The 27,642-nt window shown below is 50.4% G+C and overlaps 2 protein-coding genes across 2 annotated transcripts in view; both read right to left on the bottom strand.

The window, feature by feature from the left end:
* Positions 1 to 10,836, bottom strand: part of LOC308040024 (UDP-glucuronosyltransferase 2A2-like) — a gene marked incomplete at both ends in the record, with an annotated part of 32,011 nt that extends 21,175 nt beyond the window's left edge. The window contains one exon of the mRNA XM_080343833.1: positions 10,104 to 10,836. Within this exon, the coding sequence (XP_080199959.1) occupies positions 10,104 to 10,836 (733 nt within the window). The remainder of the gene's footprint in view (positions 1 to 10,103) is intronic.
* Positions 10,837 to 18,648: 7,812 nt separating this feature from the next.
* SULT1B1 (sulfotransferase family 1B member 1) lies at positions 18,649 to 20,080 on the bottom strand (the record flags this gene model as incomplete). The annotated part of the gene is made up of 7 exons (XM_080343361.1): positions 18,649 to 18,761; positions 18,834 to 19,014; positions 19,090 to 19,184; positions 19,270 to 19,396; positions 19,503 to 19,600; positions 19,707 to 19,835; positions 19,933 to 20,080. 7 exons carry the CDS (start codon positions 20,078 to 20,080, stop codon positions 18,649 to 18,651), a joined length of 891 nt encoding a protein of 296 aa, XP_080199487.1.
* Between the last annotated feature and the right edge of the window lie 7,562 nt (positions 20,081 to 27,642).

The following is a 27,642-nucleotide window of genomic DNA, read 5'->3' as shown; positions in this document are numbered from 1 at the left end:
ACAAGAATCAAGTGACCAAGAAACTCACCAACTGTGTATAACATTCCATTCTCGTGAATACTTCATATAAAAGTGGGAGATCATGAGGATCTTGTCCCTTTTTCCTTTTCCTTTTCCCTATGGCCGACATTAGGAGAGGACCTTGCTAGTCGTCCCCGCAAACTGAGGCCTAGTGAGAGACTGAATCCAGCTCTGGTTGGCTGTGGAGTCTAATCCAGGACTTTGGGTGCCAGCCCTGCAGTTGCTGAGACTTTCAGGATTGGTTTTGTATATTTTGTATTATTTTCTCTATTCTTATTAGTAGCATTAGTAAAACATCTTTAATTTTTTCCAACTCTCTTCTCTCTGTCCTTCTTTTCCTCCCAATCGCCTCTCCTTAGTGGAAAGGGGGGAGAGGGAGGTTCAAAAAAGGGGAAGTGGGGGGAAGAAGGGGTTAACAATACATCTGCCAGGTTTTTATTGTCACCCCGCAATCTTAACCCTCGACAGATAATTGGCGCCCAACGTGGGGCAAGAGAAAGGGGTAAATTTGGAGATTTTAGGCTTTTCTACTGCTCTGACGTACCTTTCAATTTTCTTGGCACGGTCCCAACTCATAGAGTTGTGATACTCGCGTGTCTGTTTGCTTTGGATATTATCTGGTTGTATTAAGGCAAAGTGAATTACACTGATTTAAAGATGTTATGGCATAAGTTGTATCAGTTATTTTCTACATTGTGCTCACTGATTCCATATCTGTGTTGGGCCTTCTTTTTAAATTGAAGTATTCATTATATAACAACATTAACTGGACAATGGTCATGATGATGTTGCGTGGTTTGTCACTGGTTTATTTCGTTATACTGCAGCCGCTAATGAATTTCTACTCGCTTCTGCTTTACCTTGAAAAGCCTCCAGGAGAGATTAAAGAGCAGTACAGCTCTGTGTTTGCTAATTGGTCAAGTGAATCTTTAGAAAGGCTGACTAACAATACTTTTGTTTTTTCGCTAGGACAGTTCGCAAATGTTTTAGAGAGCTTTGAATATCCTTGGTGTTTTGATAGAACTGTGATGGTGTTATCTGGTTTGCTGAATGTGTGTCAATTTGTGCTTCTGTTAAGAGAAATGGCGTTCAACAGGAGGTTTGCGTCTCTTTTTAGTCCTGAGATTTGTGATGCGTCTTCGGAAGCTTTAGCAAAAGGCACTCCGAGCTGCTCGAGAAAGAGCAAAACAGCGAAAGCAGCCACTGCCCCCCAAACGGCGGCTTTGCAGGCTGAAGCTACAGCTCCTCTGCAGAGTTCCTCTGCCAAGGTCGCTGCAGATAACATTACTTCTGCAGCCTTAAAGGCAGCCCCCCCTTCTTCACACACTGGGCACTGTTGCTGCTGTAACCATAGCGATCACTGTGACAGTCATTCAGACTCTGGAAATGAATCAAATGATGGTAAACCCATATCAGCATCAGTTCCTGGTTGTAAGAAAGTCACTAGAAAGACTACCCGTGCAGCAGATGATGGCACAGGGCCAACATCAACCCAAGGGGCACCAGAGAGGAGATGAAGTGACCACCACTCGGTCCTTTTCTCCAGGTGAGCTGAGAGATCTGCGAAAAGACTTCAGTCGTCGTGAAGGCGAGAATATTTTAACCTGGCTGCTCCGATGCTGGGACAATGGGGCAGAAACAATTGAATTGGAAGGTGGTGAAGCCAGGCAGCTGGGATCTCTGTCAAAAAATTCCACCATTGATAGGGCAATTTCAAGAGAGTCTAACGCCACTACTCTCTGGACCCGACTCTTGGCAGCTATGAAAGTAAGATTTCCCTACAAGGAAGATTGCATATCCAAGTTAGGGAAATGGAATACTATGGAGAAAGGTATTCAGTTCCTGAGAGAATTAGCTGTGTGAGAGTTCATCTATTTTGGACCAAACAGCCAAGAGGGAACAGACCCAGATAGAATCAATTGTTCACGACCTCTGTGGTGCAGATTTGTACAAAGTGCATCACCTGCATATGCTAAGTCAATGGCAGGAATGATCTGGTCATCTAGAGGTGTACAAAATATTACTGAAGTGATTGAGCAGCTCCGTGACTTTGAGGACAGCCTTGCTGGTTCTCTACGGGCTTGTGTCTCTGCTGTGGAGACACTGTGTGAAAAATCTGATGACTGGTTTGAAAAGCTATTGCAAGAAATCAAAGAACTCAGAGAAGACACATACCATTCACGACCTGCACAAACCTATGTTTCAGCTGTTAGGAAAAGGCGTTTCCAATCTTGAGAAAGAGGACAGAGGCAGCCCACAAAAAGAGGTTCACTGTGGTTCTTCCTACATGAGCAGGGAGAAAACATGAATAAGTGGCATGGAAGACCTACCTAAGAACTTCAAGAACGAGTACATAAGATCAAAGGAAAAACTCCTAGGAAGGTGGCTGCTCCAGTTTACAAAAGGAGCAGAAGAGATTCTGATGCTCTTGAAGGAACCTCTAATTCACACCCAGAGACTGTGCAAAACAGAAATTAGAGGTGCCCTGCCTCCAACCAGGTGGAGGAGAGGGATAACAGAGTTTATTGGACTGTACAAATATGATGGCCTGGTACAACACACCCCCAGGAGTACAAAGCTTTAGTGGACACTGGTGCTCAGTGCACAATAATTCCTTCTAATTATAAAGGAACGCAATCCATCAATATTGTTGGAGTGACTGGGGGATCCCAGGAACTGACTGTTGTAGAGGCTGAAATGAGCCTAACTGGAAAAAACTGGCAAAAGCATCCCATTGTGACTGGCCCAGATGCTCCATGCATCCTTGGCATAGACTACCTCAAGAGAGGGTATTTTAAGGACCCAAAAGGGTATAGGTGGGCATTTGGTATAGCAGCTGTGGACACTGAGAAAATTGAACAGCTATCTGATTTGCCTGGTCTTTCGGATGATCCTTCTGTTGTAGGACTGCTGATGGTTGACGATCAGCAGGTGCCAACTGCTACCACGACGGTGCATCGCCGGCAATATCGCACCAATCGAGACTCTTTGATTCCTATCCAGAAGTTGATCCGTCAGTTGGAAAGCCAGGGTGTGATCAGTAAGACTCGCTCACCTTTTAACAGCCCAATCTGGCCAGTGTGTAAGTCTAGTGACGAGTGGAGACTAACTGTGGACTATCGTGGCCTGAATGAAGTTACGCCACCACTGAGTGCTGCTGTGCCTGACATGCTAGAACTGCAATTTGAACTGGAGTCAAAGGCAGCTAAGTGATATGCTACAATTGACATTGCTAATGCATTTTTCTCTATTCCTGTAGCAGCAGAGTGCAGGCCGCAGTTTGCTTTCACCTGGAGAAGCATCCAGTACACGTGGAATCGCTTGCCCCAGGGGTGGAAACACAGTCCTACCATCTGCCATGGACTGATCCAGACCACGCTGGAGCAAGGTAAAGCTCCAGAACACTTGCAATATATTGATGACATCATCGTATGGGGCAACACAGCGAAAGAAGTCTTTGAGTAAAGTGAGAGAATAATTCAGATTCTTTTGGATGCTGGTTTTGCCATAAAACGAAGCAAGGTCAAGGGACCTGCATGAGAGATCCAATTTTTAGGAATAAAATGGCAAGATGAGCGTCGTCAGATCCCAATGGATGTGATCAACAAAATTGCAGCAATGTCTCCACCTACTAATAAAAAGGAGACACAGACTTTCTTGGGCGTTGTAGGTTTTTGGAGAATGCATATTCCTGACTACAGCCAGATTGTGAGCCCTCTCTATCGAGTGACTCGTAAAAAGAACCAATTTGAGTGGGACCCTGAACAACGACAAGCCTTTGAACAAATTAAGTGTGAAATAACTCATGCGGTGGCCCTTGGACCAGCTCGGACTGGGCTAGATGTTAAAAATGTGCTCTACACCGCAGCCGGAGATAATGGACTTACCTGGAGCCTTTGGCAGAAAGCACCAGGAGAAACCCGAGGTCGACCATTAGGTTTTTGGAGTCGAGGATACAAAGAATCTGAGGCCAACTATACTCCAACTGAAAAAGAGATACTAGCAGCATACGAAGGAGTTCGAGCTGCTTCAGAAGTGATCGGTACTGAAGCACAGCTCCTTCTAGCACCTCGACTGCCAGTGCTGAGCTGGATGTTCAAAAGCACGGTTCCCTCTCCACATCATGCAACTGAAGTTATGTGGAGTAAATGGATTGCATTGATCACTCAACGAGCTCGAATTGGAAGTCCCAACCGTCCAGGAATCTTAGAAGTGATCACAGACTGGCCAGAAAGTAAAGACTTTGGGATGACTCTAGATGAGGAGGAAGTAAAACGTGCTGAAGAAACACCACCGTATAATACTCTTTCAGAGACTGATAAGCAGTATGCACTGTTCACAGATGGATCCTGTCGTCTTGTAGGAAAACATCGAAGGTGGAAAGCTGCTGTGTGGAGTCCCACACGACAAGTTACAGAAGCCACTGAAGGACAAGGTGAATCTAGTCAGTTTGCAGAAGTGAGAGTCATCCAGCTGGCTTTGGACATTGCTGAACGAGAAAAGCGGCCAATACTTTATCTCTATACTGACTCATGGATGGTAGCAAATGCTTTGTGGGGGTGGCTACAGCAATGGAAGAAAAGCAACTGGCAGCGCAGAGGTAAACCCATTTGGGCTGCCACACTGTGGCAAGACATTGCTGCTCGGCTAGAGAGCCTGCCTGTGAAAGTTCGTCATGTAGATGCTCATGTGCCTAAAAGCCGAGCCACCGAGGAACATCTAAACAACCAACAAGCAGATCAAGCTGCTAAGATTAAAGTAGCTGAGGTGGACTTGGACTGGCAACATAAAGGTGAACTTTTCCTAGCTCGGTGGGCCCATGATGCTTCAGGGCATCAAGGTAGAGATGCAACATATAAATGGGCTCACGATCGAGGGGTGGATTTAACTATGGACATTATTTCACAGGTTATTCATGAATGTGAAACTTGCGCCGAAATCAAACAAGCGAAACGGTTAAAGCCTGTATGGTATGGGGGGCGATGGTTGAAGTATAAGTATGGAGAAGCTTGGCAGATGGATTATATTACACTTCCACAAACATGTCAAGGTAAGCGTTATGTACTTACAATGGTGGATGGTTGGAAACATATGCTGTACCTCATGCTACAGCCCGAAATACTATCTTGGGCCTTGAAAAGTAAGTCCTTTGGTGACACGGTATGCCAGAAAGAATTGAATCAGACAATGGTACTCATTTCAAAAACAGTCTTATAGGCAATTGGGCCAAAGAACATGGTATTGAGTGGGTATATCAATCATATTCCATATCATGCACCAGCCTCTGGGAAAATTGAAAGGTACAATGGTTTGCTAAAAACTACACTAAAGGCACTTGGTGGTGGAACCTTTAAAAACTGGGATTCACATTTAGCAAAAGTCACTTGGTTGGTCAACACCAGGGGATCAACCAATCGAGCCGGGCCTGCCCAATCAGAAATTCTACGGACTGTAGAAGGAGATAAAGTCCCTGTAGTACACATGAAAAACATGTTAGGAAAGGCAGTCTGGGTTACTCCTGCCTCAGGCAAAGGCAAGCCCATTTGGGGGATTGTTTTTGCCCAGGGACCTGGCAGAACCTGGTGGGTGATGCTTAAGGATGGAGAAGTTCGGTGTGTACCTCAAGGGGATTTGAGCTTAGGTGAAAATATTCAATACTGAACTGCATGATGTGAATTGTCGTACTAACAGTATTTAATAAGCGTCTTTCAGATCAAGACAGTGATGATGAAACCAGAGCTAGCCTTCTTCGAGTGGCGTCTGACAACTTATTCGAAGTTGATGTCTTTAACCCACAAACAGTGGTCATGAAATGCACTTGTACCATTTTTCCTGCCCTGGGAGACTCTTGTGACAAAATGAACTTAATGAACTTTTTAAAGGATGGTCCACTGATTAATTACTCCTGTGTATATATGTACATATGTGTATATATATATAGTAGTAGTGATAGATTGTATTGATAAGGTTTAAGTATTCAGTGAATGGCATATTATAAGGAGTGGAATGCAATGGAATGCAAACTTATTGATAAGCATGGATGGACATCTCGCGAGAGGGGCTACGAGAAACAAGTGACCAAGAAACTCACCAAATGTGTATAACATTCCGTTCACGTGAATACTTCATATAAAAGTGGGAGATCATGAGGATCTTGTCCCTTTTTCCTTTTCCTTTTCCCTATGGCCGACATTAGGAGAGGACCTTGCTAGTCGTCCCCGCAAACTGAGGCCTAGTGAGAGACTGAATCCAGCTCTGGTTGGCTGTGGAGTCTAATCCAGGACTTTGGGTGCCAGCCCTGCAGTTGCTGAGACTTTCAGGATTGGTTTTGTATATTTTGTATTATTTTCTCTATTCTTATTAGTAGCATTAGTAAAATATCTTTAATTTTTTCCAACTCTCTTCTCTCTGTCCTTCTTTTCCTCCCAATCGCCTCTCCTTAGTGGAAAGGGGGGAGAGGGAGGTTCAAAAAAGGGGAAGTGGGGGAGAAGAAGGGGTTAACAATACATCTGTCAGGTTTTTATTGTCACCCCGCAATCTTAACCCTCGACAGTGACACACACACTCTCCAATGGCGTTTGTGAACACACAAATTGTTCAATGAGGTTTGAGACACTCACCCTGTCCAGTGGGATTTCTGACACACAAACGCTGTCCAATGGGGTTTGTGACACACACACTGTTCAATGGGGTTTTTGACACACACACTGTCCAATGGGGTTTGTGAGACACACGCTGTTCAATTGGCTTTGTGACCCATGCACTGCCCTATGGTGTTTAAGACAAACACGCTGTCCAATGGGGTTTGTGACACACTCCCTGTCCAATGTGCTTTCTGACAGACACACTTTCTGATATGGTTGAGACACACATGCTGTCCAATGGGGTTTGTGACACACACATGCTGTCCAATGAGGTTTGTGAAACACACACTGTCCGGAGGGCTTTGTTACACACACACTATCCAATGGGGTTTGTGACACACAGGCTGACCAATGGGATTTGAGACACACACTCTGTCCAATGCGGTTTGTGATACACACACTGTCCAATGGGATTTTGACACACACATGCTGTCCAATGGGATTTGTGACACACAAGCTCTCAAATGGGGTTTGCGACACACACACTCTCCAGTGGACTTTGTGACACACACACTGTCCAATGGGGTTTGTGAAACACCCACTGTCCAATGGAGTTTTAGACACACAGGCTGTCCAATGGGGTTTGTGACACACACATTCTCCAATAGGGTTTTTGACACACACGCTGTCCAATGGGGTTTGTGACACACACACTGTCCAGAGGACTGTGTGACACACACACTGTCCAATGGGGTTTGTGATACACACATTGTTCACTGGGGTTTGTGACAAACACACTGTCCAGAGGACTTTGTGACACACACACTGACCAATGGGGTTTCTGACACAGACACTGTCCAATAGAGTTTTAGACACACACGCTGTCCAATGTGGTTTGTGAAACACACACGGTCCAATGGGGTTTGTGACACACATTCTGTCCAATTGGGTTTGTGACACACATACACTGTCCAATGGGGTTTGTGACACGCACATTGTCTGCTATGGTTGAGACACAAACGCTGTCTAACGGGGTTTGTGACACACACACGCTGTCCAATGGGCTTTGTGAAACACACACTGTCCAAATGGGGTTTGGGACACACACACTGTCCAATGGAGTTTTAGAGACACACGCTGTTCAATCAGGTTTGTGACACAAACACTATCCAATGGGCTTTGTGAAACCCACGCTGTCCAATTGGCTTTGTGAGCCACACATGTTATCCAATGGGGTTTAAGACACACACACTGTCCAAGGGGTTTTTGACACACACACGCTGTCCAATGGGGTTTTTTACGCACACGCTCTCCAATGGGGTTTGAGACACACACGCTGTCCAGTAGTGTTTGTGACACATACACTTCCCAATGGGTTTTGTGACACACACACTGTGCAATGGGGTTTAAGACACACACGCTGTCCAATGGGGTTTGCGACACACACACTCTCCAGTGGACTTTGTGACACACACACTGTCCAATGGGGTTTGTGAAACACCCACTGTCCAATGGAGTTTTAAACACACAGGCTGTCCAATGGGGTTTGTGACACACACATTCTCCAATAGGGTTTTTGACACACACGCTGTCCCATGGGGTTTGTGACACACACACTGTTCAGAGGACTGTGTGAAACACACACTGTCCAATAGGGTTTGTGATACACATATTGTTCAATGGGGTTTGAGATAAACACACTGTCCAGAGGACTTTGTGACACACACACTGACCAATGGGGTTTCTGACACAGACACTGTCCAATGGAGTTTTAGACACACACGCTGTCCAATGTGGTTTGTGAAACACACACGGTCCAATGGGGTTTGTGACACACATTCTGTCCAATTGGGTTTGTGACACACATATGCTGTCCAATGGGGTTTGTGACACGCACATTGTCTGTTATGGTTGAGACACAAACGCTGTCTAATGGGGTTTGTGACACACACACGCTGTCCAATGGGCTTTGTGAAACACACACTGTCCAAATGGGGTTTGGGACACACACACTGTCCAATGGAGTTTAAGAAACACAAGCTGTCCAATGGGGTTTGTGAAACACACACTGTCCAATGGGGTTTCTGATACACACTCTGACCAATTGTCTTTGTGACACACACACTATCCAATGGGGTTTCAGACACACACACTGTCCAATGGCGTTTGTAACACCCGCATTTCTTATGCGGACAGATGCAAGGGAGCTCTGCTAATAAAGTAGCAAAGACAAAGCCTGAAAGTCTGCGTTCCTTAGCACCTGCTGTATCTATCCGTGGCTCCATATGCTTGTGAGTATGCCTTTTTCTCCATTTTTCTTTTTTCTCCATTTTCTTTTTTCTCCATTTTTCTTTTTCTCCATTTTCTCCTTTTTCTCCACAAAAGCATGTGTGTCGATGTCGTCGCACATGTGCATCTATGCTAATGTTGAGCTCAGCTTTCCGTTTTCCACATAAACAACAAATTTCTTGCTGGCCTCCCTCAGACCTTGACTTTGCAACCCTGCCAATTTCCTACCTCTGCAGGTTTTGAGGCTGTATAGAGTCATGTTGGTTGGAAAAGACACTCAAGATCACAAAGTCCACCCGTTAACCCAACCAAGGCACTAACCTGTGTCCCTGAGAACCTCATCTCCACATCTGTTCAACCCCTCCAGGGATGGTGACTCCACCACTGCCCTGGGCAGCCTGTTCCAATGCCTGACAACCGCTTCTGGTAAGAAATAGTTCCCAATTTCCAATCTAAACTTCCTTTGGTGCAACTGGAGACTGTTTCCTCTTGTCCCATTGCTTGTTACTTTGGAGCAGAAACTCACCCCCTGCCTCTCACTCCAACCTCCTTTCAGGCAGTTGCAGAGAGTGAGAAGGTCTCCCCTCAGCCTCCTTTTCTCCAGGATGAACCCCCCAGGTCCCTCAGTTGCCTCCTATCACACTTGTGCTCCAGCTCCATTCCCTTCTCTGAACTCACTCCAGTACCTCAAGGTCTTTCATGTCTGCAGGGCCCCAAAACCAACCCCAGGATTCAAGGTTCGACCTTCACCAATTCCCAGTACAGGGCAGTCACTGCCCTGGGCCTGCTGGCCACACCAGTGCTGGTACAAGCCAGGATGCTGTTGGCCTTTTTAGCCACCTGGGCACACACTGGCTCATGTTCAGCCATTCCTTGACCAGTGCCCTCAGGACCGTTTCTGCTGGGCAGCTTTCCAGCTGCTCTTCCACAAGCCTGTAGCGTTCATGGAGTTGTTGTTACCCAAGTGCAGCACCCGGCACTTAGCCTTGTTGAACCTCATGCAACTGACCTCCTCAGGCCATCAATTCAGCTGGTCCAGATCCCTCTGTATGGCCTTCCTGCCCTTCAGCAGATCAACACTCCCACCCAATTTGGTGTAATCTGCAAACTTACTGAGGGGGCACTTGATCCCCTTGTCCTGATTATTGATGAAGAGATTAAACAGAACTGGCCCCAGATTAATGAGAAGTGAAGCAGCAGAAGGCTTACCTAGGACCTTGCTATAGTAGACATCCCATTCTCCCCAGTAGCTCTGGAAAACGTAGTCTTGCAGGTGATAAGACAAGATGTTTTTTATTCTCTGGCTGAATGACATGCTGTCGGTGAGCTCAGACAGGGCTGCAGGTGTGTAGGACGGTGGGGTGGGGATCTTCCCACAGTGCCTCTCCAGGGTGAAGGCTGGGGAGAAGCGCAGTGAGTAGATGAAGGGGATGGCCAACTTGAGAGCCACAAGTTCCCCACAAGGGGTCACGGGGTCTGACAGCACCAGGTCATAGCCAGACTCTTGCAGACGGGCCATCAGCTCTTGGTTGGTTACCACCGCATCGCACATCAGCCTGTTCATCTGGTTCCAGTTTTTTGATAGTTTTCCCAGCTCCTTGTAAAACTGCCAGAAGGTCAAGGTGGTTGGCCTGTTATCCAGCCACAGTGCCACTACATGCCCGATCAAGTTCTCAACGGTGTCTGTCTCAAAGGGCACGTTATAGACCTCAAACTTCTCTGTGGCCTCAGCAGGTTTAATGAAGAGGGAAGCATTGGACACCAGGATGGTGACGTTGTGCCCACGGTGGATGAGCTCCTGTATAATTATCTTCACGTTCAGCCAGTGACTACCTTCTGTTGGCCAGACCAATACCTTGCCACAAGAGACAGGCCCTAGGAGAGTGACCTGAAGAAGGAGCAGCTGGAGGTATTTCTGAGAGCTGGTGGCTTTTGTGGCCATGGTAGGGTTAAGTGCTAGATAACCCAGGAGTTTCCTTTTCCAACTGGGAACGCTCCACCTCTGTGCGCAGATGGTTCTTTACAAGCACCTTGAGCAAAGGCAAGAGTGTGCAGCTGCACAGGTAGGGTCTTTCAAATCCACATTTGTTTTTGGGTCTGAAAGGACAAAAAAGGATGGTTTGTGTTAACTTTTCCCTTTTTGCCTTCTACCTTGTTAGTTTTCCCCTGAGATAGCTCCTTTCCTTGGGTAGAATTGTAGAGGCCCAGGATAGTTTGGGTTGGAAAGGACCTTCCAAGCTCATCCAGTCCAACCCCCTGCCATGAGCAAGCACATCTTCACCCAGATCAGGTTGCTCAGAGCCCCATCCAGCCTGGCCTGGGATGTCTCCAGGGATGGGGCATCCACCACCTCTCTGGGCAACCTAGGCCAGGGTCTCACGAACCTCAGTGTAAAAAATTTCTTCCTCATGTCTAGTGGAGGGGTGGCAGCAATCTGCACTGATGTCAGAAGTCCCTACTGACTTCAGGCTCCTTGCTTTCCAAGAGAAGAATTTAATCCTTTATATTTTTTATACCTTTTGTAGTTTTTACTCTGAAGAGCAAAACCCTTATCATGGAAATGAAAGCAAATACCAGGGAGTCTCTTCTTGCTGTGTAATTATTGCATCAGTAAATTCTGGCAGATTTACTAGTAAGTATTAGCAAACAAGTGGCCTTGCTGCCTACATTGGAGATGTCCTGAGATTTGCTGGAGAATGTATGAACCACATCTGAATTTAAAATGCCTGTATTCTATTGGAAACAATTGGAAACCGAATCATAGAATGGTTTGGGTTGGAAGGAACCTTCCAAGCTCATCTAGTCCAAACCCCTGTCATGAGCAGGAATATCTTCACCCAGATCAGAGCCCTGTCCCCCCTTGCTGAGAGAAGGCAGCAAATCCTTTGTTTGGGTGATGATAATGCCAATGATACATACTTTGTTTTGTTATATGGCAGGTGGTTTCCAGCCACTCCTGGGCAACTCCTGAAGCAGGGAGCTCATTGCTGCTCTCTGGGGCAGGTGAGCACCAACCTGGCCATATTAAGGGTTTGGTTTGGGGGTCTAAACACTGATCTGAGGCTCTCCTGGCTGCTGAAATTTCTTTTTGGAGCAAACTCTACATCTTCTGGTGTGGGTCTTGCATGGAAAGTCAGTGCTTGAGTGTAAGGTGTGGTGTCCTGGAAGGAGCTCTTAACCACTTGGATCAAAAATGACAACTAAACCCCAGGTGTGAAACGGTTCACTTGATCCAGCACAATTTGGCAGATGAATGTAGCAAAAAAAGCTCTTACCTAGCTGGGTCTTCCAAGATAGGTCAGTGTTGTGCTCAGAGTCTTAAGGTGCAATTTGCTTTGCTAGTTCACCTCTGTCTTTGGTGTCTCATGTCCTCTGTGCCCAGGAAGCTCTGGTGAGGTTGGGTGCTGAGCAGAAGCAGCTTCAATAAATTCCACCCTGTTTTTCAATAGGAGGAAGTAATACAATATGGGATGACCACAATGAGGCAGGTATTATGGGATTATTCATTGCTTTGTTGTGCTCCAGTAATTGAATAATAGTCAAGATGTTTTTCCCCATGCTACAGCATATTATAGAGCCAGACTCTCAGAAGGACTTTGCACCTTGTAGCTCAGAAATACAATATCTGACTGCTTAAAAACATTTTTCACCTCTTCTAGGGTCCCAGCTGGGGAAAAAAAATAAAAGTTTGTTAAATAATAGACTTGTTTATAAACCGTCCACAAGAACAAAGAGAAAATCTTGTGGTTGGTTTTGTGGGGTTTTTCAAAAGTTGGTGTGTTACCTGTGCTGCCTGTGTGGCCCTTGATTCTGGAGATCTAGGCAAGTTTTTAATGACTTGAAAATATAGGAATCTAAAGATGCATCACCATGGCTTTTAAATTTTGTCCGTAATATTCAGCCTGACTCCTCCAAATCTCTCAGACTTCAAAACAATTCCCCCGGTATAGTATATCAGTAATTTGGCCCTACAGCCAGGAGTTTCACTGTGATCTCTCCACAGATCTTTGTATTCAGGGTAATTTGTTTGTGTTTTTTTTCTTGTGGTTTTTTTTATTTTTTTTTTTAATTTTTTTTAGAGTTTGCTTAGTTTATAGAACTAGCTTAGTCCCATAAGAAACTTAAAGCTTTTCCAGCAACTATTGAAAGGCCATTTCCATGTGGGCCAGGGCAGATGGAAACTTTGCTTTAGCTCCTAGCCCCTCAGCAAGTAATTTCTCCATAACAAAGCAGAGCAACTATTAGGGGAACCAGAGGGTTAAATTCATCTGGTTTCTGTGGCCAGCTTTTAAAGATGATACTCAGATTACTCTTAATACAGAGAAGATAAATATTTTGAGAAGATTAAAGGAGAAAATCCAGTAAAGGAGAGTAAAGTGAGGCTGAAGAAACTGGATGGTGTTAGGTGTCTGTATTTCACAGAGGTGGTGTTACTAAGTAAAATGCCTGCAGGACCTGATGCAACCTTGTTAAGTAACGACAGACTTTTTGAGGTTAAGGTGAGTTGTGCAAAAGTTAGGTGATATAAATTAGTGTTTTCCACATAATTTTGCAGAATGGGGATGATGGTATACACAGCACCTGTGTTACTTCCAGAAAACTGGGATGCCAGCACCCCAACGATCCAGTGTCAGTGTAGAAAAGGGAAGCTTTTGCCCTGAGAAGCACTAAACGACTCTGGTTTTCTTTTCACTTAGTGCAAAAAAGTAGCTTCTGGACTGAAAGCAGACTTTAAAGTCTTGAATGTTGAAGGTTGGTTCATCCTCAAGTACCAACAAAAGTGAGTAGATGGAGCAATTTTGCAGAGGTACATGTGCAACATGCTCAGTAAAAGCCTCCTCCCATGTAATCCCCAAGGGTAATAAGGAAATTGTAGAAAAGTTAATGAGCTGGAGTAGCCTTATCATAACCACTCTCCTCAGCTAAATTATACTTTAAAATCTCTACCCTGAAGCTGCAGGACAAAAACACCATGGACTAGGCTGAAGATATTCCATGTGGTTTTATTGATTCAGTTCAAGACTTGATGAACTCTCTTCACTTCTGTTCTGATGCTGCACAGACACATCAGTGTGTAAATGCATAGGCACACACAAGAAAAAAAAAAGGAAATGAGAGAGGATCCAGGCCAAGGCATGTGTTCCTGCCCAAGTGTGTCCCTGCCAGCTCTAGAGTAAGGCACAGTGGTGGGCACTTGCTGAATCTGCCTGTAGATATGGCACATCCCTGTCTTGCCAGCATCTGTCTGACCCCCACAAGGGGAAGCTGAGTGCTACAGAGATCAGCAAATCTGCAAACAGCGAGGATGTCAGTGTGGTGGGACTCTTCTCATGGATCACCAGCCTGGAAAGGAGCAGTCACACTCTGCCTTCCACCTCCCCATGGGTTGCTCATGGTCCTGTGCCAAGCCTTGCCCTGCACCAGGTCAGCTCACTAATAATGAGTTGGATGAGTTTGTTCATGGTCCAGGAGTTAAACTGGTCCACAGAGGATTTGTGCAAAGACCAGGCTGTCATGGAGCAGAGGTCCCCCTGAGGGACTGGCCAGCACTATCACACTGAGCCAAGTGATAATGTATAAATATAGGAAAATAAAATAGAATAGTTTTGGTAGGAATGTACCTTCAAAGTTCATCCAGTCCAACCCCTGCCATGAACAGCGACATCTTCACTCAGATCAGGTTGCTCAGAGCCCTGTCCAGCCTGGCCTGGGATGTCTCCAGGGATGGGGCATCCATCTCCTCTCTGGGCAACCTGGGCAAGTGTCTCACTACCCTCACTGTAAAAAATTTCCCCTCCTTTAGTTGAAAACCATCACTCCTTGTCCTACCACACCAAGCCCTGCTAAAATGTCTGTTCCTATCTTTCCTGTCAGCCCCTTTTAAGCACAGAAAGGCTGCAATGAAGTCTCCCTGGAGCCTTCTCTTCTCCAGGCTGAACACCGCCAACTCTCTCAACCTATCCTGCCAGCAGAGCTGTTCAGACTTGAATCGTTTCGATGGCTCCTCTGGTCCCTCTCAAACAGGTCCAAATATAATATGCTATAAATAAATATAAATAGACATGCAATAATGCATTTGGGTGTTCATAGCTCTGCAGAGAAATGAGAAGTAAATTGAAATCCCTGCTACATTTTGGCTGAATCCACTAACTGCACATGACCCTTCTGCTGCACCATAGCTCCCTGCTGGCTTTCTGGTTTAAAGAAATTTGGAAGCAGAGCAAAGCTGATCTCTGGCCAGGGCAAATGATGAGAAATCATTTTTACTTATTCAGATGCAGTGTGCTCAAGGTCCTAAGCCACATCTGTGTCTTGCAGGAGGAAAGCTTTGCTGTTTGGTAGGAAGTTTGTACCTGGGTCCACAAGTGTTTCACCTGTTAATCGGGTGTGGAGGAACATTTCTGTGTATCTGTCTTGGAGGTAAATGAAGGCACCTCGCTTCACTTCTTGGAAACAAGATTGGGAGGTTTGGACTTGGGCTTCCCCTTGTGACTGTAAGGGATGTCGTTTCATCCCTGGAGGTGTTTTGTCAGGAGGAGTTTGTATTTAACTCCTCTGTTTGCAGTGGAGGCATGGTTTGGATTTTGGAGGGGGCTGCTCATGATGCTTCAAGGCTGGAGGAGTGAGATGGTGGTGACAGAGAAGGAGGAACATCCTCTGCTTCGGGTACCACCTGCTTGGGGGTCTAGACCCCTCTGCGTGTGATGTGGGAGCCCCCTTGCTCACTGGTACTGTAAGCATCAAGGATTTCACCTGAGTTGTATTCCTCCTTGTGCTGGATGGGGCTTCCAAGGGCACAGTTACTCCTACCATCCCACTTCTGGCCTCAAAACCAGCTGCAGGTTCTTTACATCTGCCCCAAACCTCTGGGGCATGACATGTTAGACTCCCTTAGTTGGTTACATTGCATCTCTTTGGCTGCTAACAAGTGCTGTTTCAAGAGCACTGAGAGTAGGTATTGTTAGGGTTGCACTCTGAGTGGGGACCAAATGATGTATCTATTAAAAAAACCAAAACCAACTCATTCTCATTGACAGTAGTGAACAAAACACTTCTCAGAGCACCTTATGTGCACCTTCGCATTACACAAGAGCTACTATCCGAAGAGCTGTCATAAAAAACTCATCTAACAGACCAGAGATTTTTTTTTTTTTTTTTTTGAGGGGGTAATCAAATATCCATGTTCAATTTATCCAAATGCAAATATCTAAGGAGCAAAGTGGGGGTGGTTGGAAGGTCTGGATTTATATCCAAGAAGCAACAAACAACAGGTGTGCAAGGGATTCAGGGAGGGAAGAAAATGCCTGGAACAAATACCAAGGAACAAGTTGTGTACGTGAGTCAACCACCCTAAAATAGCAAGTTGTGGAGGAAAAGTGAATCCCTGGAGGAGGTGCAATGTGCTATGGCATGTATTGAGCATCACAAGAGCCAGGGCTTCAAAGGCAGATTTGTAGAAAGCAAAATTACAGAGTGACTGGACACAGAGAAATCACATCTGGCTCAGGAGTGACTTTCCTGTGTGGTTTCTTTACAACAGAAGTGGCTGAAGCCACTGCTCACCAGATAGTTCTGCTTGAGTTATTTTTACTGAAACATACGGAAACTGCAACATGCAATGCAGAGGAGCTCCCAGCATTTGAGAGAGAACCAGAAACCCATTGTAATCATTCTATTATGACTTAAAATAACATTTCTTTTAAGGAGGGATCACAGTTCTTTATCTTCTCTTTCTCTCCTTGTTTCTTCCTCACCCATTCAGGTAGGGAAGACTCTGAGGTGACACCCACCCCCCACTTTGTGTTTGTGGTTCTAACAGCCAAATTCCAAGCACTTTGCAAAATAAGGGGATTTAACTCCATTTTGCAGCCTGTAGCCCCACTGCCACTCTGCTTCCAGGCCTGGTGAAGGCACAAACCATGGGGATGCCATGCACACAGTGCCAGGGCTGCCACAGGTGGCTACCCCAATCCATCATCCTGCCGGAGACCGGGACATGCGTAGGGCCACTGGCAGGGGGACACACTCCGGCCTTCCCAGGGTGGCTGACAGCCAGGACAACCCAGACACCTGGCACTGGGGAGCAGTGGTGACGCCTCTGGTGCAGGGACCCAAGGTCACCAGAGGCTCCTGCTGTGCCAAACACTGGGGAGAGGGGTGGGGCAGCAGGAGCCCCGCCTTGTGCCACAGCAAGGGCTGGGGATGTCTGTTCAGTGCTGGTGTCATCCAAGTCAGGCACGTTCCCTCCTGACCCAGCACCCCAGGGGGGCAGGGAACCAGCTGCCAGGGTTATGGCAGCACCCCCCGCCGTGGGAGGGGCTCAGGGGTATCAGCTGCACCCCAAAGTCCCCCAAACCCACAGTCCTGCGAGCCTGAGCCCAGTCACCCTTCCTTGTCACCAGGGGGTCCCCAAACTCTCCCCCACCCACTCAGCTCCACTCCCCAAGGCAGCAGCTCCAGGGCACCCACCTCACCGAATGCTATGACGCTCTGTGCCAGAAGGGTGACACCAGTGGGTGAAACTGGGAGGTGACAGTGGGAGGACGGGGAGACACAGAGCCCACGGTGGCTGTTCCCAGGAGGAGAAGGAAGGGAAGAGGCTGGGTGGCCAGAGCAGTGTTTGCCGGGGCTGCTGTGTGCCAGGAGGGAGGAGCAAGCGTTGGGGACAACCTATTGATCACTGACCTCCTGGTAAGGCTGGGACCCACCAGTCTGGCCCCACTAGCCCCCCGACTCCCTATCCTCTGTGTCCCATCCCATGTCCCCCCACCTGGGGATGGGGAGGCCACCTCTTGTTGCCTGCATCCTGCTGGTGCCTTCCCTGCACACAGTTTTGCCAAAATCCTCTGCTATCCCACGAAGTGCTGGGGGGGTGTCCTGGTTTTGTTAAAAAACAAGTTTCTCTTTTAGTGAATTTACCTGTCAGCTAAAGCCTTCATATTAGCTGCATTTTCCTGGAGAACCAGATACATGTTTTGGTAAACCTAGCAATGGAATGCAAAGTTATTGATAAGCACGGATGGACATCTCGCGAGAGGGACAACGAGAAACAAGTGACCAAGAAACTCACCAAATGTGTATAACATTCCGTTCACGTGAATACTTCATACAAAAGTGGGAGATCATGAGGATCTCGGCCCTTTCCCTTTTTCCCTTCTGCTTATGGCCGACATTAGGAGAGGACCTTGCTGGTCGTCCCTGCGAACTGAGGCCTAGTGAGAGACTGAATCCAGCTCCGGTTGGCTGCAGAGTCTAATCCATGACATTGGGTGTCGGCTCTGCAGTTGCTGAGACTTTCAAGATTGGTTTTGTATATTTTGTATTATTTTCTCTATTCTTTTATTAGTAGCATTAGTAAAACACTGTTAATTTTTCCAACTCTCTTCTCTCTGTCCTTCCTTTCCTCCCAGTCGCCTGTCCTGAGTGGGAAGGGGGGAGAGGGAGGGGCAAAAGAGGGAAGTGTGGGGGAGAGGAGGTTAACAATACATCTGCCAGGGTTTTATTGTCACCCCGCAATCTAAACCCTCGACAGGGTGATCTCCCTGGGGACGTGTGGTGACACCAACTGAGGAGAGGCCAGCAGCCCTAGGTGGGGGTCAGAGCAGGCACAGGGCACTGAGCATCACTCAGAGGGGACAGGGAGGACGTTTTATTTCTCTGCAGCAGTTCCAGGGGATGGAAAGGAGCCCCTGGCATGGCGGTGGTGCCATTGGCACAGTTTGGATCGGATCTGAGGGTGCCAGGTGACGCTGTCTCAGATCTGGGTTCGGAAGCACAGGTCGGTCCCTGCCATCTTCTGCGTGTAGTCCTGGTCGAAGCGCTCGCTCTGGGCCACAGTGAAGTGGTTCTTCCAGTCCCCTGTGGTGCCTGGGGCCGGGCGAGATGGGGTTCAGTGGGGATCGAGGGGACACGATGGGACAGGACCCTGGGGTCACTCACCTTTGCGCATGAAGGGGGAGATGCCCACATCCATGAGGTGTGTGGGCACCATGGTGTAGTTGGTGGTGGGGTTGTCCTGCATGGCTTTGAAGGAGGTGTGTCGGGTGATGGCGTCAAGTGCTGCCTCCGGCAGCTCCTTCCCCAGGAACTGGGCTACCTTGGCGATCTCCTGGCGGGGGTCCTGTGGGACAGAGGCTGATGCTCATCCCCGCATCATGCCCTAGACCCCACATCACCAACCAACTCAGTCCCCTACCTCCTTCAAGTCCTCATAGAAAAGGTAGAGTATGGGGTGATCCTTCCTCCTCTCCCAGTAGCCCTTGACATGGTCGTACCAGGAACCAAATGCCACTGTATGGAGAGAGTACCCAGCGGGGAGTCACTGGGTGACAGCATCCACAGGGTCCCCACCTGCACCCCAGGTGCCCTGTCTCACCTCTGCCGGCCATGAACTCCTCCAGGTACTGGTCCCACGTCCCAGGGTGGGGGTGCAACTTGTTCATCAGGTCAAAGTGGTAGAAGGAGACGGCCACATCCTTGGCATTACGCCCCACATAGATCATCTGCAGAGGGCTCAGTGACACGTGGGGACTCGCAAAGTTGCCCCAGGGCAAGTCACCCCTTTATCTCTGCTGGGTCCCTCCAGGTGTGTCCCCTCCAACCCATTACCTTGCAGCGATTTTCCCAGAAGGATTTGGGCAAGATGTGAGCTGGGATGTGAGTCTTGATGATGCGAGGGGATGCCATGGTGTCCAGCAGCTCTGTGCCTGCAAAGGAGGTTCCTCCTGCTGCCAGCGGGATGCCCCCAACCCCAAATCCCAAGCTTCGTCCCCATCCAGCACTCTCTGCCCTGTACCACATCCCCTCTGCTACCTGCTGGCATTTCCCCAGGGGCGGCGAACTCCAGCATGGGCACCCGGTTCAAGATGAGGTCCCGCTTGCATTTTTCAGGGTCACCTCCTTGCAGGATCATGTCCACGATCTCACAAAGCCAGGTGGTGCCTGGCAAGAAGCCTGGTGTCCAGCCAGCACTGTTCTCACCAGAGCCCCATCACAGGCACTGGAGGAACATCCCCATATCCCAGGCTGGGACACTCACCAGATTTGGGGAAGGTGACCACCACAATGTCCTCAGGACGGCTCTGGAAGGTGTCAATCCGCTCCCATCCCAGAGCAAATGCGCAGACCATGGGAATGCCGTGCACTGTGCGCCAGGGCTGCCGCAGGTAGGGGCTCAAATCCGCCATCCTGCTTTTGATTGGGACTTGTTGCAGGGGGGCTGGCAAGCATCACGGGACCACCTCATCCCCAGGGGGTCCCCAAAATCCTTGCTCAGCCCACCTCTCCTGGCCAAGGGGAAGAAAACCATCCCCTGTTTTCTGATATCCTGAGAGGTGGCACCTGCCTCCTGCAGGGATTTTGGGGGTCAGCTGGGGGTACAGAGAGCATGAGGGGGCATGGCTGGCCCAAGGGGCTTCAGGTCAGTGCAGGCAGTGGGCAGCTTCCCATACCCAGCCAGCAGCACCATTCCTTGGGTGTAAAAGTTCACTGGGGCTTTGCTGACTAGAGTTTTGGACTGCTTTCTGAACAACTTCCCGCCAGGGGGACTGTTCCAGGATTGCACAAAAAGGGGCTCAAAATGTACCCTGCCTGAGCTTCATCTTGAGCTTTCAGGGTAGAAGGGAGGCAGCTTTAAGGGCAGGTCCCTGTAGGAGCAATGTGACTCAGACAGCAAGATAAAACCCAGGTGACCCTGGACTCTGGCGCCTGGGGTGCTCCTGACATGGCCAGGGATGGGCACAGCCAGCCGCCACCGTTGCCACCTCCACCACCCTTGGACTCTGGCATGGACACTCAGTCCCCCGTCCCCCCCTACTTTTTTTTTTTGCTCAGGCCTCTGTTGCACAGCAGCATGGGGAAGCCTTGCTTGGGCTCCTCCAAGCCCCCCCCCCCACCCCGTGTCCCCCCATGTCGCACATACAGACCCTTCACTTTTGGGGTGCTGAGCCCCAAACCGTGGCTGGGATCTCCCCACTACCTGCTTCTTCCTCGGGCGCTCTGGCAGGAAGGAGGTAAAGCTTTGCTTGTGCGGAAGATGGAGGCGTGGGGAGGTGCCTGGGGAGGTGCCTGGGGACGCTCGTCATTAGGGAAGGGAGCCAAGTCAACCCCGGTCCCAGCACTGGAAAGGACCATGGATCAGATTACAGGGAGAAAATCCCAACCCACGTCCTGGGGGGTTTCAACGTCACCCTGTCCCCATCCGGGTGCCACCCACATGGATGTCCCCAGCTCCTCACAGCAGTGTGCGGCTTGCTAGCAGGATGTGGGGGTGAGGTTTTGGTGACACCCCCCCCCCGCCCCCCCTACTCAGGGCACTCAAATACAGGTCCAAAGTTTGCAGGATTGTAAAAAAACAAACACAACAGATCTTGTGCTGCCAGGAAAAGGGTTTAAAAGCGAGGTGGTGGTTGAATGTTTCTTAACTGCTTCCTGCTTTGGGGGTGCACAGGAGCAGGAGGCATGGTAGCCAGGAAGGGGGAACAGCTCGCCTGTTTGCAAACTTGGGGAAAACATCCCTGATTTGTCCCTGGGGCAAATTTCCCTGTGATGTGGGACATGTTGTGTCAGGTGTTTTGCTTGCAGGGACATGCCCTCCCTTCCTGTCTGTCATCGGCCAGGAAAAACAGGCTGCATGTGCCAACCCCACACAGGGATTTTTTGGAAAAAGCTCCATTTTGAGCAAAGTCGGGAGCTGTGGAAGCTCAGAGACACCCATCAGCACTTAAATAAATGTGTGGAAAGGGTTTAGCAGTCGGATCCAGGTCATATCTCTTTGGGGATGAAACAACCCCACAAGACTGCCTTACTGGAAAGCTTCCACTCAAAGAACAGGCTGGAAAAATGAGGTGTAACAAGGGCAATTTGGGGCTTAAAGTGCAAATCCTTGGTGCCAATGGTACAGGGACAGGTTTGCTTCAGCCATCTCTGAGGAAGGGCTTGACAGGGAGGTAGCAGGGTGAGTTATCCATCAGGCAAGGATGGTGATAATGCCAGTGGGGAGGTGTTTCTCTTTGCCTTTGCTCCAAAAAAACACAGGCTGATGTGCTCTGTCCTGGGTGCAGAGTTTGGGGCAAGCCTGGTCACTGCCTGCCCTGTAAAGAAACGCGGATGCACAAAGGCTCCTGTGCACAGGAGATACTTGGAGCAGAGGGTTTGCTGGTGCTTTGGAATTTTTCCACTTCTCAATGAACTTTGTTCCCTCCAGATGCCTTGGTGGCCTGAGGCTTCTCAGGCCAGCAGTGGCTTTTTAAGAGGATGCCCACCCCAGGTAATGCAGAACCAGATAAGAAATCTGATGTGTGCACCCACCCTCCCACCCAACGTGCATGGGGATGTCCCCAACCGCTGCCCAGGATTTGGGGGGTGTTCAGTCCCCCACCCTTCCCCACAAGCAATGGCTTGCCCTTCAGTTATCCCAATTTATTGCAGGGAGAAAAGCGAATCGGTGTGAGGATACTCCATTGGGGGAGCAGTGAGAAGCAGAGCCCCCCCAGATTTGAGGAGACACAAGCCCCCTCACACCTCCACCTGGAAATGGAGGTCAGAACCCACCATGTGCTGCCGGTAGTGCTGGTTGAAATGCTCGTTCTGGGCCATCATGAAGTGGTTCTGCCAGTCCCTGGAGATTCCTGGAGGTGAAAAAGCAAGCAGGGGATAACCCTGACACCCCCAAAGTATTTGCAGCTGTGGAATGGGGCTGCAAGACAGTCCAGGGATGCCTCTGTCGCTGTCCAAACCCCAGCTTTCCGGAGGAAGGGGGAAAGGCTGTGGTTCATCAGGAAGGTGGGCATGGTTTCATAGTTGGCAGCAGGGCTCTTCCTCATCTCTTGGAAGGAGCTGCGGTGGAGGACCCTCACCACTGTCCCCTCTGCCACCTCCTTGCCCAGGAAACGCAGGATCTTGTGTACCTCCTGTTGCATGGTTCAGACAGTGCTGTCACCGCTCTCATTGCCACCAGGGAGGAGCCACCATGGGCCATGGGGAGGGAGGACATGGTCAGAGAGGAGCTGAGCAGACTCCACGGCATCCCCCTCTACAAGTACTTTGTGGAGGGCTGGCCACAGGTGGAGGCTTTCCAAGCCCAGCCAGATGACCTGCTTATTGCCACCTACTCCAAATCAGGTGAGAGGCCTCTGGGGAGGGGGTGCAAGGTTGGGAACGGGGGTGACGCCAGCCCCTTGCAATGTAGTCCCTGTGCCACAGGTACAACGTGGCTGAGTGAGATCCTGGACGTGATCTACCATGACGGGGGCGAGGGCAGCCGGGATGTAGCAGACGACGCCTGGCGGGTCGCGCCCGGGCGCCACGATAGTGTCACCGCTGCCGCCCCGCTCTGCCCCGCGCTGCCGCTCCGTGTCCGCCAGGCGGCGTCACTGTGCGGGGCGCTGAACCCGCAGTCACGTGACTCGGCGGCGGCAGGTGCGCGGCCATCCCGGGACTTCAAACCCCCCGCCCGGGGCCGCTGCTACGGCGGGAGGATGCACAGAGGCGGTAGCGGGGATGGCGGGGAATGGGGTCCCGGCTGCCGGGTTCTGCTCGGCGGGGACTCTGCCCGGCCCGGGGTCCTCGAGAACCGGCTCGGGGCCGGTGCGGGGGTGCTGCTGTTAGCAAACGAGACACATAACCACGGACGTAGTTATATGCGGTGCTTTTATTTCAGCGCTGGGAAACCAGGGGTTCGCACCCAAAGCTGGCTTCGACCACTGATTCGAACTCCACTACATTTATACAACTTGGTTACATACATATTCATTAGGGTTACAACGTATGTATTGCGTATGTATTGTGTATCAGATTACACAACTATTTGACAATATCAGTTGCAACACCTTGGAACTACTCTAAGCATGCGCAGTGTCCTCTGGTGGTCGTTCAGGGGTTCTTCAAGATGAAGTAAGGAGTCTTCTTCACCCGTGTACTTTTCACCTTTTGTCACTGCACATGCGCACTATTCCTATATTCATTGTGAAATCATGTAAAATTATTGGATTTCTTAGATGTGCATTCTCAGCACATCCTATCCTTTCAAGATAAGATAAGATAAGGACTAACTGAGGACTAACTTTCAGTTCTCTTTTTGTATACAACCTGCAAAGCCTCAAGATAAGGTAAGAATCTTGGATATAGTTTACAAAACTTAGTTACAACTATAACACCGCTGTGCTGGGAACCGGCTGTAGCTGCACCGGGACCGGGCGGTTCGTTTTTTTGGAGCGTATCTGGCCGTGGGTCTCATGGCCCCGGCGCGGGGCGAATGCAGCCGGCGGGCGGAACCGCGGGCGGCACTGTCTCCCGGCCGCTTTAAGCAGCCTGGTGATCAGTCTTTGTTTTCCGTCCTCCGGTTTCCTCTCCCCGGCTTTTGTCCGCAGCGGCTGCCAGGAGGACAAATCCCTCGGCCCGGCACTGGCTCTGCCGCAGCCGGAGGAGCGGTGACTGCAGGAGCTGCTGCTGGGGGAACTGCTTTCCACTGGCGCTCAGCCCTTGGGCTGCCCCGGTGGGGTCGTGGGGCAGCTGCGAGCCCTTCGCGGAGCCGGGCTTGGACCGAAGCGCCTTTTTTTCAGCTCCCGAGTGCTGCCGCGGGAGCGGAGGCTCATCCCGGCCCCGGGCCTGGAGCTCGGGCCCGAGGCGGCGAGCACCGGGGGCCACCGGCGGGGAGGACGTGCCCGGTGAGCACGTCCGAAGCTGGGAGGCTGACCCCGTGGATGCCAAAACAAACAATAAAACCACCCCTCCTTCCTGTAGTCCCCAGATCTCCTTGGCTTTCACTGTTCTTGGGATTTTAATTTTAAGCATTTTGCAAGTTGTGAGGGGCATTGTAGGACCTGTATCTTTCTCTGTATTGGATGTATGTCTGTTTATAGCAATTTTTTAAAGCAGTGTTTTTTCTTCAAAGAAAACAGTATAAGACTCAGGCAGGCGGGTCTGCGCTCGGGATTTCGCCCCTTGACATGCTGCAGGCCCGAAAGGGGTGTCCGGTCTCCCGGCAGGGCTGCAGGCTGTTAGGGGTGCAGGGACGGGGCCGCGGTTCCCATCCCTGCAGCCCCCTGTGAGCCGGGCCCGGGCTGGGGGTGTGTCCGGGGAGGCCGGAGCGGGCACTGGGGCAGTCCGGCCCAGATCCGCTGACACCGCTGAGGCTGTTGGGGGCCCCGGTTGTTTCTGCCCCAGCTCGGTTTGTGGGACTAGTCTGTGCTCCTTTTTGTGAGGATTTGCATTTGTTTTTTGGTGGCTTGTGTGCTCGTGTTTTTTTGGGTTTTGCACCCTTGGTTTTTGGGTTTGTGCACCTGTGTTTTTTTTGGTTTTGCACCTCTTGTTTTTTGGTTTGTGCCCCTGTTTTTGTTGGTTTTGCACCCGTGTTTTTTGGGTTTATACACCTATTGTGTTTTGGTGTGTGCCCCTGTATTGGTGTGTGCACCAGTTTATTTGTTGTGTACCCTTTTATTTGGTTTGTGCCCTCATTTGGTTCACATGAAGCTTGTAGGAGGCTCCAGTTTAGTTTTGGCTCTAGTTCTTCTCTGTACCAGTTTCACTGCTCTGGTTTCTTTCAGGTCCAGCTCATGGGCAGCTCCAGCCTGTGGATGCTTCAGGCTTGTTTAAGGCTCCAGTTCAAGGATGGTTCCAGCTCCTCTTCAGCTCCAGCTCCTTCTGGTTCCAGTTGTTATGCAGCTCCAGCTCTTTTCAGTTTGTGCTTATTACGATGAGCTTGGCCATTGGCCAGATCATAAATCAATCACTGTCACAAATTCCATATGAACTGTCAAACATTGAATAAATAGGGCAACAAAGATGATTAAGGGAGTGGAGCAGCTCCCTTATGAGGAAAGGCTGAGGGAGCTGGGGCTCTTTAGCTTGGAGGAGACTGAGGGGTGACCTTATTAATGTTTAGAAATATATAAAAGGTGACTATCACAAGGATGGAGCCAGGCTCTTCTTGGTGACAGCCAGTGGTAGGACGAGGGGTAATGGGCTCAGACTGGAACACAAGAGGTTCCACTTAAATTTGAGAAGAAACTTCTTCTCAGTGAGGGTATCAGAACACTGGAAACAGCTGCCCAGGGGGGTTGTGGAGTCTCCTTCTCTGGAGACATTCAAAACCTGCCTGACACATTCCTATGTAACCTCATCTAGGTGTTCCTGCTCCGGCAGGGGGATTGTATGATCTTTTGAGGTGTCTTCCAGTCCCTAATGTTCTGTGATTCTGTGAAATATGAACTAAATAATAACTAGTCCAGTAGTTGAATATTCTCTGAATAAAAAGGGGGGGAAATAACTTTTTATGCCAGAAACTAAGTCAAACACTTAATTCAGCCTGGTGCATGCCAGCATCCAAAGATTCAGTGGCCAGGCTGACCAGACGCCCCACTCTGGAGGGGGTCCCCCTGCCTGCTGCCCACCCCGCTCCAGCCACCTGCTTCTGCCCACCTCCCTCCCAACGCCCTCCCATCCCCTACCCAATTGGGCAACCTGGCCCCAAGGTTTGAGCCCAGGAACAGTGACTGGGTCTCTGTTCCTGAGCCGAAAGCCCAGTCCTTGAGCTCTGCTCCAGGCCCAGGAGCTCCTTTCCCAACCTCAACAACGCAGCGCTTGGGCCCCGTTCTCAGGTCTAAGAAATGCCTGGCTCGCTCGGTGCTGCTTAACCCCAGCACCGGGACACGGAGCTCCAGTTCCACGAGCACCTATGGACTTCACAGCCCTCTACCGAACACGCGTGTGGTGTTGGGCTCCGTGTGGCCGCGGGCGGCTCGGGCGGGAAGGGTGAGCGCCGGGCTCCAGTCCTGCGGGCTCTATTCATCCCCGGCGCCCCCCGCCCCGGCGCTGCTGCTCCGTGGAGCCGCTCGGGCACCGCCTGCACTTGCCCTCCCGCCTCCGCTCCCGGCGAAGGACCGGGCCGGTCTCCCCGCCCGCGGGGCCGCCACTGCACCACGGGGCCGCAGCCACGCCCTAGGACCCAGCTCCGCCCGCCCCTGCGCCGCAGAAAAGAATGAAAGGAAGCGGGGATGGCGGCCGCCAGGGGACTAAACTTTTCGCCCCGCGCATGCGCCCTGAGCGCCGCCCGGCGGGAGGAGGCTCTCTTGGGGCGGAGTTTAGGGGCCGTGGCGGAGCGGGGCCGTGGTCAGAGGGGTTCGACCCGTCGGCCGCAGGGTCCTAGCGCCCGCCCGCCCAGCACCGCCCCGGCCCCTGCGGGCAAACCCCGGCAGGAGGGCACTGATCGGCCCCCTTGAGCCCGGCTCTCCGGCCCCCGCGGGTTTCTGTGTCTCCCCAAGATGAGAGCGATTCCCCGCGGGCAGGGCGGGCCGGGCATCCCTCCTCGCGGAGCTTCGGGGCGTCCTTGCCCGGTTGTGCTCGGCGGAGGGTTCCGCTGTCCCCCGCGCCTCTCCGGTGGTCCTGGTGTCGGCCCGTTCCCGCGCTCAGGATAGCACAAAGTCGGAGCAGGCAGAGCCTCCCAGGGGTCCCCGGTGTCCCTCCTCACGGCCCCCGTACCAGCCGAGGGGTCCGTCAGCTCCTCGGCTCTGCCTCAGCCAGGGGACACCAGCCGGTCCCCGCGAGCCCCATGGGACAGCCGAGGACGGGCCGGGTCCCCAAGCCAGTCCCGCAGCAGCGAGTTGCCAGGACAGGATCCGGACGCCGCCGGTCCCGGCTCTGGGTCCCAGAAGCCGCACGGTGGGGTAGGGGGCGGCAGCGCCCAGGGGACCCCCCCGGCCCCGAACCGCAGCGTCTCCCCGAGTTCCACCATTCGCTCCTGGCCCCCTCG

This window comes from Nesoenas mayeri (genome assembly GCF_963082525.1).
Source record: "Nesoenas mayeri genome assembly, chromosome: 4".
Taxonomy (NCBI): Eukaryota; Metazoa; Chordata; class Aves; order Columbiformes; family Columbidae; genus Nesoenas; species Nesoenas mayeri.
This window is presented reverse-complemented; position numbering and strand designations above follow the sequence as displayed.